Source organism: Corvus cornix, chromosome 18 (assembly GCF_000738735.6).
Source record: "Corvus cornix cornix isolate S_Up_H32 chromosome 18, ASM73873v5, whole genome shotgun sequence".
NCBI lineage: Eukaryota > Metazoa > Chordata > Aves > Passeriformes > Corvidae > Corvus > Corvus cornix.
In genome coordinates, this window is record NC_046347.1 from 5426379 (window position 1) to 5439024 (window position 12646).

At 50.5% G+C, this 12646-nt stretch overlaps 1 protein-coding gene across 2 annotated transcripts; it reads right to left on the reverse strand.

Moving 5' to 3' along the window:
* Positions 1-561: 561 nt before the first annotated feature.
* OTOP3 (otopetrin 3) lies at positions 562-9026 on the reverse strand. Of its 2 annotated transcripts, none has more exons than XM_010407487.4 (8): positions 8809-9026; positions 7655-7858; positions 6899-7308; positions 5689-5825; positions 4731-4789; positions 4040-4158; positions 2302-3230; positions 562-1577 (listed from the first exon to the last, which is right to left on the reverse strand). In XM_010407487.4, the coding sequence occupies exons 3-8, from the start codon at positions 7281-7283 to the stop codon at positions 1407-1409; spliced, it is 1800 nt and encodes a 599-aa protein (XP_010405789.1). In that variant the 5' UTR covers positions 7284-7308; positions 7655-7858; positions 8809-9026; the 3' UTR covers positions 562-1406. The 2 variants fall into 2 exon arrangements, with proteins under 2 accessions (XP_010405789.1, XP_019146196.1); XM_019290651.3 differs by having other exon boundaries at positions 6899-7313; positions 8809-9025.
* Between the last annotated feature and the right edge of the window lie 3620 nt (positions 9027-12646).

The window sequence follows — 12646 nt, forward strand, 5'->3', positions numbered from 1 at the left end:
TAATAATTAACTTTATTGGAGCCTAATTTATCCAGCTGTTATTTCTCATTACATATTTCTGTTGACATGGGCCCAAATACAAACACTGATTGGGCAAAGTTCATGCTCATGAAATCAGTCTCACTTAGAGTTTCACAGAAAGGTGCTATCACTGCCTGAATGCTGAATCCTCACTGTTACTGTCTTGGGAGAGTTTGCTTTTCTATGGAATCACAAAAAAAACCCCAGAAATAGGCTCTAATCCTAAACCCACACTGATCCTGGGGTTGATTTACAGAGGAACAGAAGCAATAATGAGAATGCCTTTTGTACCATGCTTGGGTAAGGGTCATGACAGATTTTGATTGATTATAGAGCAGGCCTACTCTTAAATCTCACAGAATCCCAGAATGGTTTGGATTGGAAGGGACCATAAAGCTCATCTGCCATGGGCAGGAATTCCTTCCCCTAGGCCAGGTTGCTGAGAGCCCCATCCAACCTCGGAATGCAAGAGCGGTTTAAGTGAGTTGACTTTGAGCCCGTTGAGTGCAGAGCAGACCCAGAGATTTCACAAGACACAGGTGAAAATTCAATCTCTTTATTTCCATTCATCAGGCTCTGGATTTGGGACCACAGTCACAAAGCCCCTTGCTCTCCCACGTGCCTTCAAAGCAGGCATGCCTATGGAGCACATCCTAGCAGGTCTTTGATGCAGGCACCTCGCTCTGCAGCTGCCTTCCCTTGTGCATGGTGAGCTCGAGAAAGGTTTGTGAATGTGCAAGGCAGCAGCAAGGGCCAAAGTGTTGGGGTGGGGAGGGATTCACAGTGGATGTGGCAGTGGCTTGCTCTTGAACTAGCCCTGTGTGCAAGGATGGGACCGTGGCTAGTCCACACCAGTGATAACATCATCTGTGGTGAGTAAAGATCACCCACAGTGCTTCCCTAGTGATTCCCACTTGAGGCTCTGGGAGTGCCTGTAGGGAGAAGTAGTGTTTATTCTCAGTAAGGCAAGGTCATGTTATAGCTTTTATTTTTTGATTGCTTTTGATTTTCTGAACTGGTGCAGGCCAGTCTTTGTTGCTTTTGCTAACGGCTGCTCTTGCATTCTTTTATCTGGAAGATCTCAACAGGTGTGGGTAAAGTCCCACTTGCTGCCAAACAGCATCCACTGGCAGACTTGTGACTGCATGCATGGTTCCTGAGAGCAGTGAGAGTTTGTTTATGGGCTTTGAGTCTATTCTCTATGGTGGAAAAGGATAATATGAAACAACCTCTTCCGAAACTCACGGTAATGTACAAGGAGAAGTCCAAGCAGAAGCCGGAGGGGAAATATCTTAGAAGCTTCCACGTGCATATCTGCTGCTTACTGCATCTTTGTTCAGCATCACTGGTTCTCCCCAGCCCTTGGGGTGGGGGTCCAGCTTGGCTCAGGCTGTGACATAGACTTCCAGGAGCCCCCCGACCGAGTGCATGCGGTAGAACACACCCAAGGGGAGCCCGAAGTTCACGATCACAAACCAGGTGGAGTAGCCGTAAAATGACCTTTCCATTCCATTCTCGAAGACAGGGTGAGCCCCAAATGTGGGCATGACCCACAGCTGGAGAGATGTGAGGGAAAGAAACACAAGTGAGAGGATGACAAACTGTCCTCTACCTGCACCCTAATCTCAGCACTGGCTCAAGTGGTTGTAGGAATATTTCAGGAGTATCATAGTAGTCTCCTTGCCAGGAAGGAGAAGGAAAATCCCATAGTTATGCTGTTGACTCCTTGCCATAATTCAAATCATGTTGAAACCTTGGAAACCTAATGACAGCCCCATTCTGCCCCAGCCTGCTTCATCTTTGTACGGGCTTTCACTGTTTCCTTGGGCAATGTGTTTTCACTGGATTAAGGCTGCAGGGTTGACTCAAGATCCCAGACCACAGTGTACTTTATTGGGTGAGTTTCAAACCTGGAGACTCATATTTACAGAGGCTTAATGCTGGTGCCTCACATTTCTCCACCTTTCTCATGAAACACCCTTAATGAGCCTAATGGGGGTTTTTTCAGAGGCTAAAATCTTGGCAAGTAAGGATTTATCAGCTGTCTGCACCCATGAAACCCAGTAATATTTGACTCTGAGGGTGAAAGAGAGACTTCCTAATTATGAGAGTGGGGTATTAACAGCAAAACCGGTCTTGACTTGCCTCACCAGTAGGTTGAAACTTGGTGGGCAAAGGTTTTTTGTCTGGAATGCAAGAGAAAGACAAGGAGATCACATCTGTGTCACAGGTCACTGTGGCACAGCCGACCTGTGATGGAGCAGAGAGCACAATACTTACTATGATGTTGCACAAAACCAAGAAGAACGAGATCTCCCTCAATACTCTTCTCTTCCAGCTCAGGTGAGAGTAGGTATGGATATAGGACAGGGAAGCTTTCCGGATCTCCTGTCCCAGCTCCAGCACGCTCACTCGTCTCTGGCTGTAGGCTTCACCATTCTGCTCTTTAGTGTCTTCCTCTTTGCCAGGAGGTGTCTGGCTGTGCTCCTGTTTGCTGCTCAGCGTGGTCTCCTCTTCCCCAGGCAGCTCTGCAGCCACCGTGTGCTGCCCGGCGTGTCTGGCATGTTTGGCCTCAGTCGCTGCTACAACGCGCCGCCGATGGAGCCCGTCAATGACAAAAACATTTTGGCTGATGTTCTGAAAGATGAGGAGGATAGAGTAGGACAGGATGAGACTGTTCAGCAGGTCCCTGGGGTCAGTGGCCACCAGGGCCACAATGGAGAAGTAGGACATGCCGATTTGGCCGAGGGCTGCCCCCATCAGCAGGACCACGTCCAGGCTGCGGGTTGGGTTCTTCAGTGTGTCCAGCTCTTTTTTTTCCAAGGCGTGGATGATTGTCCCTATCACAGCGCCCACACTCATCAGGGGCAGGAGCACAATGTAGTAGGAATAATAGATCACAAAAACCTGTCGGCTGGGGGCCAAGCTGGTGGCCTGGATCTGATATATCATGAAGACACAGGCCCCGATGATTACAGCAGCGGTGCCCAGCAGTGGCCCAAAGACCACCCCCTGGAGCTTGAATTTGGGCTTGGTGTGCAGGACATGGTGGTGGCTGATGCGTCTCCCCACGTTCTTCCACATGACGTAGAGCACGGAGCAGCAGACTAGGCAGTACTCGGTGTTGAAGGGGTAGAGCAGGATGTAGCCCTTCTGGAAGACTTTGCAGATGGTTGTGTTTGGGCATGTGCACAAGGTAGTCTCGTTGCCTGGAGCAGGAGAAGAGGAAGGTGACAATTAAGAGGGAGATGGCCTGGATTTCACGGCTGTCTTTGGGAGTTTCTTGTGTGCAGGCACAACATGTGTGTCATGTATTGGAAACAGGGATCAGCAGGAAGTTAAATGGCTACTGCTCAGTCCTAGAGGATGTGAGGATTCAGAATAACACAATTTAGCAAATGTCTTTTCCCATCCATGGTCAGCATGGATGAGAGACACCTCTTCCTTCACAGCAAAGCCTTCTCTATCTCTACCCCTGGAATATTAGATTCCCCTTTTCTTCCTCTATATCCTCAGAAAGAAGAGCACAGCAATTACACGAGCCTCTTCTAGTCTGGCAATCTTGTGCTTGCAGTTAATAGGTAAAAATGAGCAAAAATGCTAATTTATGGTGGGCTTTTCCTTTCCTAGCCCTCAGTTTCAGGGTTTCATAGCAGATCCCCTCCCTCCAGGTGAAGATGTTCTCCCCTTGCAGCCCATTTCCTCGAGACAGCCTCCAATAATAGGAAAGTTGCAGCATTTGGGGGAACTGCAGATATCTGAATCACTGAGACCCAGAGGCTCCTCAGAGAAGTGCACCAGCCCCAAGCCCTACAGAGTTCAGAAAGGGTTTGGACAATACTCTGGGGCACATGGTAGAATTCTTGGGGATGGTCTTGTACAGGGCCAAGAACTGGACTTAATGATCCTTGTGGGTCCCTTCCAACTCAGCATATCCTGTGATTCTGTGAAATGCTGTTTCCCTAGAAGTCACCTGTGTCAGCCTAACACCAATGGGGATGTGAAGAAGGAGCCTTGCCTGAAAATCGCCGCTCCACCTCGCGCAGCTGAGACTCAATCTCCACGTGCAGGGTATCATTGGTCACGGCCAGGAGCCAGAGGAGCAGGTTGGTGGCTATGGTCAGCATCAGCCCACACCTGGGAGGAGACACAGGACTTGTACAATGTGTGGAGATGGTTCATGGCCAGTGTCTCCTTCCCCTCTTGCTGGCCCACGCACAGATTTGAGTACACACGGGGTGTTTGTGCCTGCTCTGCCTGAGGCCCATGGGGCGTGGCTTTGCACAAACACAGCTGAGCACATTCCCACTTGCCATTTGCAAAGGAGCAGGACAGGCAGTGCCTGGTGAAACTGACCTAAGCTGAGACATCTCCCAGAGATAGGAATGGGGAGACTACCCTCTCTCATCCTCCAGTCTGTGAGCTGGTCCCTGACACAGGCAGCAGGAAGATGTTTGGGGGGAAGGAACAAGCTTTGCAGCAGTCCAAGGCACAAAGGAAAACTGAAGGGAGCTGGTGAGCCCAGGTCAGTGGAGGGAGGATGGGTCTGAACAAGGCATAGCTTGGTTCTTGTGTGACCCAGAATACAGGGTCTGTGTAGGAGCAGATAACCACAGTTCTAGCAGGAATCATAACTGACATCACAGGCAGAAAGGAAAAGTGTCTTTAGACCAGTAAAAGGCACCAGTAGAGCAATCTCTTTTTTTTACCTGGTGAAGTTGTGCTGGACTTGAATGCAGTCCTTAGAGTGATGCCACAGAAAGTAAGCCTGCAAGTGGAGAACAATAACAGCGTGAGCAGGGTGAAGTTGGCAGCTGGCTGCACACGTGGTGGAAAGGGACAGGTAGACAAGAAGGTACAGGTCCAAAGCAGGAGCAGGCCTGCCTCTGTGCAAGGGTGCAAGGACATGTGTGCACCTGCTGAGGCAGGTGCTGGCATCCTTGGGTAAGGGCAGCTTTTATGTGTGACTGCACTGAATGCACATCCTGGAGCTCTGTGTTCCTCTGTCCTGTCCATGTGGGCATTTGCTGCTGAGGTGGGAATTAGTTTACTTTTCAAATATGGCTTTGGGTCTGTAAAGAAGAGGGCTGGTGTTGAATTACAAGGTAAAAATGGTGTGAGATATCTTTGTGTACGAAGGATTTTGTTGGGCGGATGGATTGGCAAATACAAAGAGGGGCTGAGGCTCAGACTGGTGCAAAGACATCTCTGGCAAAACCTGAAAATTTCTTCTCCTCTCTCCTTACTTTGCTTCAAATCAAATTCCTCTGGATCCTATGGTATGTCATATGAACACAGTCCTAGCAGGAATCTTAGCGGACATCACGGGCAGAAAGGAGAAGTTTCTTTAGACCAGTAGAAGGCACCTTTTCTCCTCTTTTTTTTTACCTGTGCTGGACTTGAATGCAGTCCTTAGAGTGATGCCACAGAAAGTAAGCCTGATTTCTAGGGTAATTTTTTAATCTTTCTCCCCTGTCTCTCAACGTGGCACACAGGGAGTGCAAGCAGCATTTGAAGTGGCGTGTGATGTTTTAATGCCTTCAATGCTCAGGAGAATGCCCCATGTTCACTCACTTTCCCACGTCTCCCAGCTTCCCCCCAACCCTGGGGCTCCCAGGAATGGGATAGAGAGAATAAAAAAGCTTCCAGAAGGGTAACGTGCAGTACCTGGGTGCAAATAAAAAGGATTCCAATGCTGGGGAACACAATTTCCACCCTGGATTTGCACTGGACGAGGATTGTGCTGTAGCCAATGTGAAACACATTCAGGAGGATGCTGCACGTGCCAAACAGCAGCACTGACCCTGGACAAACAGCAAAGCACCAGTAAATAAACACAGACACGTCTGTGGAGCATCCGAGCTTGGCTGGGGACAGGAGGTGTTGTGCTTCTTGGATTTGTGTGGATCTGGCAGTCTTTCTCCTGGAATTCTCATAATTTTAGAAGAAGAGGACAAAGAAGAGCTTTATTCCTGAACCTGATTGTGTGCTTTGACTGGTTAAAGGTGTTAAGAAAACGCAGGATATTTTCTTGTGCTTGGATACAGGGTGGGAATGGGGTTTTTGGGCTTTTCTGTGCAATGTGGAATGACAGGAGTAAGTTAAGGGTGGGTGATGCTTTCTGCCTTGTGGAAGAAACCTGAGATGAACACAGGTCAGCTAAGGCTTGTAGCAGCCCCATCTGCAGGAGCTGGGACCCTTTGATTGTTTCTCCCTTTTGCCTTGGACATGTCTCTACAGCTCTCAGGTACCTTGCAGCTTCCTTCAATTGATTCTCCATGCTTAGTTAACATGACAGTGCCTAATTAAAAACTCCATAATAGACCAGAGGCAGGGCTGCTGGGAGAAGGGTAATTTCTCAAAGTGGGGCAAATACTGAAGGGAAAATCTCCCCGGAAAGCCTGGGTGTCACTGGGATGTGACTCACTGGGTAAGAATCCTTCCCTGGCAACGAGGCTGCAGTGATGTTAAACAAGGATGACGGTGACATAGGACCACTGGTGCTCTTGGAGAGTAAACACAGTGATTCTCCTCTCACTTTTCAAGGTGCTCCTGCCTAAAACATTTCCTATGTCTTTCCCACGGTGCTCAGTTGCTGGCCTGGAAGTGGGTTATGCCTGGATTGCTCTTTGTGAAGGGACCAGAGAGTGAAGTTGGACTGGAGGCTGACGGGAAGCCGAGTTTCAGGCTCTCCTGGCTGCTCTGGTTCCTCTCTGTGGTACCCACTGTGCCCATCAGCCTGACAGGAACTGGGAGATTCCCGTGCCCTAGCTGCATATCCTATGGCTTCTAGCTCTTCTAGTAACAGGGGAAGAATTTCTTTGCCTTCCAAGCCTTTGGAAGAAGACATGAGAGAAGAAATAAAAGCAGAACTTACCCCTAATCCAGATGGCTCCGGCGTGGGAGTCCCGGTAGAGCACTGCGTGTGGCTGCCGGCTGGTGCCCAGCAGGTAGTAAATAATCCAGAACAGGCACAAGACCTTGAGGATGGAAAGCAGGATCCAGACATCTGCCAGAGTGATGGCCACCTGGTTGAAGATCATGCTGCTGATGAAGGCACTGCCCAGAAACACCACGTTCATGGCCAGCAGCCCCGAGAAGAGCTGCCCAGCCTTCTGAGCTTGCCGGTCCCTCTGCTGCACCGAAGAGCAGTGACGGTACAGCCAGAACTTCTCATAGTGGATCTTGGAGGTGTCTGTTGGGGCTGATGCTGACCTGCTCTTGCAGTGATGGCAGGGCCTGGAGACTTTCTTGTCAGACATGGCTCATCTGCCTGGGAGTCACTTGCTGCACTGAAAAGAGGGGAGGTTTAAAAGGGGGATGTGCTGAGATGGGAGGCTGTGTGCTCTGCTGTGAAGGCCACTTATGTGGTGACCTCCCTTCCTTGCTTTGCAGCTTCCCCTTCCTTCTCCAGAAGCTGGATGAAGGGGAAAAGGAGATTGGTTTTTAGCCCAGGTTAGGCATTAAAAATTTCCCAGTGGACAGAGTCATTGCAGGGCACTGGGGAAAGGCCCTTCTGCCAAAACCTGTCCAGAGACACCAGCATTAAAGTGGGTGTTTGATGTCTCTGCCCTGCCCCACCAGTACTTGGAGCTGCTGGGACCAGAGGTGCTCAAACAGTTCCCACCCTCACCTTTCACAGCTTCTCCAGCCCTGGGTTCAGGTTTTCTCCTTTCCCTTTGTTGCCGTAAGGATTAGGTGGAAATGAAGAGCAAGCTCAGACCTGCTCTGAAATTCAGAGCTGTTGATTTTCAGTTGATGGGTCCAACCTCTTCCTTTTGTTTTTGGGCTCTGAAAGTTGCAGGTTCCTTGAACGGTCACACAAATTGTGGGAGAGCTGGAGAGAATAAACAAAGGGTCTGTAAAGTTTGGAATAAGCTGCCTACCACCCAGGTGGGCTGAGACTGGGACACAATTAATACTTGTTTTTCTTTCTTTTTCTTCTTGTAGCACAAGGCTGTGAGGACCCTGACACAGAGGAGCTGGAGAGGGATTGGCCCAGGTAGATATTCAGAGCCTGGGAGTGCTTCCATCCAGCTTTTGGTAAAATTTTGGTAGGACTATATTGCTCTTGAGAGTGAAATACTGCTCACATAAAGCAATCAGGCAAGATCAGCCTCTCTATAGATTTGGTACATGGAAAGATGCTTTCATTCCAGTGAGTGGCTCTGGCTGTAGTGAAGGGTGGCTGGAGTGAAAAAAAAGCCCCCTGAGATGTGCTTGGGGTGGGGGGGAACCTTAAACATTCTGTGATAGGTAGTCTTGGGGAGAAATTGTTTGAGGAGGGATGGAAATTTAGTGTTTCCCTTTTCTTTTGCATGTGCACAGAGGTGCTCAGTCTGCTCTTGCCCCTGGGACTCTGAGGTGAGCTGATCCTCTGGGTTTTGTGGCTGGCAGCAGGGATTCAGCATTTCTCTCTGAGTTGGTGAGTTTAGAGGGTCCATTAGGAGAGGATGGACCTCTCCATGGAAGGAGAAGATTAATTCGTGTGTCCCAGGATGAGCTCCCAAGCCCTGAGTTTCTTGGCACTTCTCTTACTGGAGATTGATCCTAGAATCTTCCCCATTTGTCTCCAAAATGCTCCTAACTTAATAGCAGAGGAGCAAACTCCCTCCCCTCTTCTAGGGCCATAATTCCTCTGCTCCAAAGTGGCCTTAGAGACCATAAAATCAGCAGGAAGCCCATTCAGGCTGCACCAGGAGGTACCCAAGTGCCCAGCCAGGGCTGCACACAGAGGCACCCAAGCCTTTGACCCCGTAGCTGTGCTGTGGGGACCACAGCCCTTACCTGTCTGCAGCCTCCTGCTGCCTGAGGAGCTGGCACAGCCTCGGATATGGCCGATCTTAAACCAGTGGTTGGAATGCCACCAGGATGCACGGGAGATCCTGACAGCCCAAGGTACAGACAGGAGCCGTCAGGGCCGCTCCTCACTAAATGCAGCCTCTGCTCCCAGCCCATTGATTTATTTTCTTTCCACCTTGTTTACTTTGTGTCTATTATTGCCATTACATTAATTACTCAGTGGGAAGCTCTCAGATCTGCCGTGGGCAGCCAATGGGGAGCTGCTCCTTTATGCACCTGCTGGGTTGCCCCACGCCAATGGGCTCAGCGCAGGATGTGCCAACTGGTAAAACCACAAGCGGTGGTGACTAATTTGTGCCATGGCTCAGGCAGGTGTAGAGCTAATCTCCTGGCACAGGCTTGTGCTGGGAGTGCTTACCCACATTGCCTTGGCCAAATCCACTTGAGTTCCCCACTCCCTTGTTTTTAGGTAGATCCTAAGATTTTTTTTCTCACATGTATCACTTCTTTGTGCTTTTATCCAGGGCACAAATCTGACCCAAAAGGTAAAGCTTGCAGTCCACCCCTGCACTGGTGCAGGAATGACACCAGTTTGATGCCTTTTTGGCAGAAAGGTGCTGGTTTTGGGGGTGATAACTACAACCTACTAATGCTGACCTCAGAGTGAGACCCACATGTGCCAACCCCACAGGGGTCAGGGATGCTTTAGGTCCAAGCTGTGCTGTTCTTGACCCTTGTCCTTTTGCAGGGCAAACTGATTCTGCCTTGGGACTCTGTGGTGAGATAATGGCCCAGGTTTTGTGGCTGGCAGCAGGGATTCAGCATTTCTGAGTTGGTGAGTTTAGGGGGTCCATCAGGAGAGGATGGACCGACCTCTCCTTGGAACGAGAGGACTTACTTGCGTGTCCCAGGATGAACCCCCAAGCCCCAAGGTCCTTACAGCTGGCAGACATGTGAGCTGGGAGTTCAGAGCCATGAAATAATTCCCAAGAAACTGATTAGGGGTAGGAGTGGGTGGGGGAGCAGAGGTTATCGTGTGTGGGGCTGTGACGAAAGGGATGGAAAACAAGAGCGAAAGGGGCCCATTTCTCCTGGGTGAGAGCACCGGGTGTGTGCTGGTGCAGCCATTGTTTGATGTCTGCCAGCAAAAGGGTCATGTTTAATGTCTGACCAACCCCCTGCACTGCTGTGGTGGAGCCCAGGTGCTCCAGTCTGGGCAGGTGTTCAAGAATACCCATGGCTGGATTTGTTCTGCCTTCCCCCAAAGCATCAGCATCTCCAGCGTGTCTGGACAACCTGCTTGGATGTCCTTGCTCCTTTCTTTCATGTTTTGAGACCCCCTGAGTGCAACTGAGCTCTTTCAGGGGCCTCATTCTTTTCCAGACTCTGTTCCAGAGATCAGCAGGGAACTGGAATATTCCAAGAGCCATTTGGTGGCCTCTTTGTTGGCCAAAGCCAGCTATTTCTGTGCAAGGCATTAACAAACCTGCTGTTTTTCAGTGCTATGATCCTAAATTGGAGTGGCCATACAGAAGTGGGAAATGGAGGCCATGAGTCAGAATGTATCCTAAAGTTTGGCTGAAACTGGGGATTTCTCCTTCAAAGATGGACCTGAAATAAAATGTCGGTGCCTGCTGTGCTCCACTAGTTTTGTCAATGGGATTGTGCATCTGTGTTGCAAAGATGAGGCCTCCTTTCTAATCTGACTTGCCCTATCTTGGCTTTGGAGCTGAAATTGAACCCAGAGGAGTTGTAAAACCCTGGGAAACTGGTTAATCCTCCTTATTTGGTCCTTGATTTGAAGAAGAACAGGTGTTTTACTGGCATGTATTGACACAAGTTTAACTAAGTCATTAAGTAAGCAAGTGTGCAGGAGAGGGGCGGGAAAAGAGGTGAGTCCAGCTCACTGGTTCCATCACAGAACTCATTGCCCTGGAGAAGCTGCCTTTACTCAGAGGTTGGGAGAAAGCTGGTAAATGTCAGGAGCCATGTTTACCCCTCTGCTATCAGCAGACTGCTTATTAATGCTGCTATCTGTGCACTTAGCTGTAATAACAGCCCGGCCAGGCCCAGCAGCTCTGTAAACAGGGCCTGGGAGGAAGGAGGTCCGTGCCCAGCCGCTGTGTTTGTCCAAAGGCCACCTGAGGAATGCCAGGCTCCTCACATCTCCCCGGCCTGCCCACGCCCTTCCTTTGGCACTGATAACCGAGGTGGTGACATCTCCTTGGGGCTGGGAGCGAGAGGCTTCTGGGGTGACTGCAAAGAGCAGCTTCATCCAATGTGGGTGAGGGTGAGCTGTGCTGCACTGCCTCGCTGCCTCCCTCTTCCCCTCTGATGGGCTCTGGGGGTATGACCTGGCTCCACTTACGAGTGTGTCTCTATCTTCCCTGCTGCCTCTTGGTACCTTTTGACCTCCTGCCAGCACTGAGTTGCTCCTCACTGCTAAGGACCACTGGGAAGTGCCTCTGCTGCCACCACCTCCTGACCTGGTTCTCAGCACACCACTGGAGCCGATCCTGCTCACAGGCACCTTGTGCTGCAATCCCATCCCTCATCGCCAGCCGTGTGACCTTCTCAATCCATCCACTTTCCATCTGCTGCACTGACAGATAATAACTTGGATTTCTCCCATCTCAGGCACACCTCAGAGCAAATCACCCAGATAAATGGTGGTTTGTTTTGGGTTTTTTTTTCCCCTAATAAAACAAATCTCACCCTCAAATAACAGATGATTAAGAAGCAGAGGAGGGGACGCAAAACCCAGGTAGGGGTGGGGTGGTGCTTCAGGCCTGACCCTGGCTATGGTCTCCCCTGCTCTTTTCTGAGCAGTGATTTCTGTCTCCTGCTCTTCATCTCTTCCTTCTCTTGCTGCTCTCCCTTGCTGGCTCTGGCACCATGTCCCTCAGGCCAGGGTCTGAACTGAGACCTTTTTAACACTCACGCATTGTCCCAAGTCCTGGGACTGGAGCTCCTGAGCTCAACCAGTGCTGAGCTCCTAACCCTGCCATCCCCTGGGGAGTGATTTCTATTTGTGGGGATCCAAGTTCCACCAAACCCCTGCAGCACAGCAGATGCTCAGATCCCTGGGAGGCCAAGGTGGATTTTATACCAAAGTGGGGAAAACTGGAAGCCCCTGGCAAGACATGGTGAGGCTCAGGGCAGCCCTTTGCTTTCCTATAGCTCTTCATTTGCAGTGACTGCCATTTAAACAGCCATCCTGAAGCACATCTCTGTCCTGGTCCCCCATCCCTGAATAGGGATGGGATCTCTGCTCCGTAAGGCTCTGGCAGGAGCAGTCAGCAGGATGCTGCTGATGGCCTTGGGGCCCAACCTCATCCTCTGCTCTGACACAGGCTCTCTGCTCACCCAGCTCCTGTGCCTCAGTTTCCTTCCTTCCAGGCATGGAAGATGGAGCTACCAGCAGTGTTTTTCTGCAGGGATCTGTCACAAAGATGTGTGTACAAAGGGCCAAGCGTGATCCCTTCATGTAACTCAGGTACTCTGTGTTTGTGGTGTCCTCCCCTCCCACCAAATCCACCATCAGGAAGATGCATCCCACTCTTTAACCAGGCTTGAGGAGCTGTGTCCCAGACCTGAGGGGGAAGGGGCACTGATGGAGCAGCCAGCAGCAGGCACCTGCATCACCTGCCAGAGGGGAATCCCAGGGAAAGGCATGGATCTGTGCACTTAGGAGATGGCAGTGCCACTCCAGAGTGTGCCTGGGTTTGGGTGACACGCCTGGGAGACTGGGTGTGCCAAGGAGTTGCCCAGGGACATTTGGATGATTCTCCATCAGCCTTGGAGCACACCCCTTTGCACAGTA

Bases quoted from the DNA above. Each gene is read 5' to 3' on its own strand.
- OTOP3 (XM_010407487.4), bottom strand. From the start codon at position 7,283: ATGTCTGACAAGAAAGTCTCCAGGCCCTGCCATCACTGCAAGAGCAGG. The intron at 5,826-6,898 runs GTAAGTTCTGCT...CTGTTTGTCCAG, and splicing joins CGGAGCCATCTGGATTAGGG to GGTCAGTGCTGCTGTTTGGC. The intron at 4,159-4,730 runs GTAAAAAAAAGA...GTCTCCTCCCAG, and splicing joins GTCCAGCACAACTTCACCAG to GTGTGGGCTGATGCTGACCA.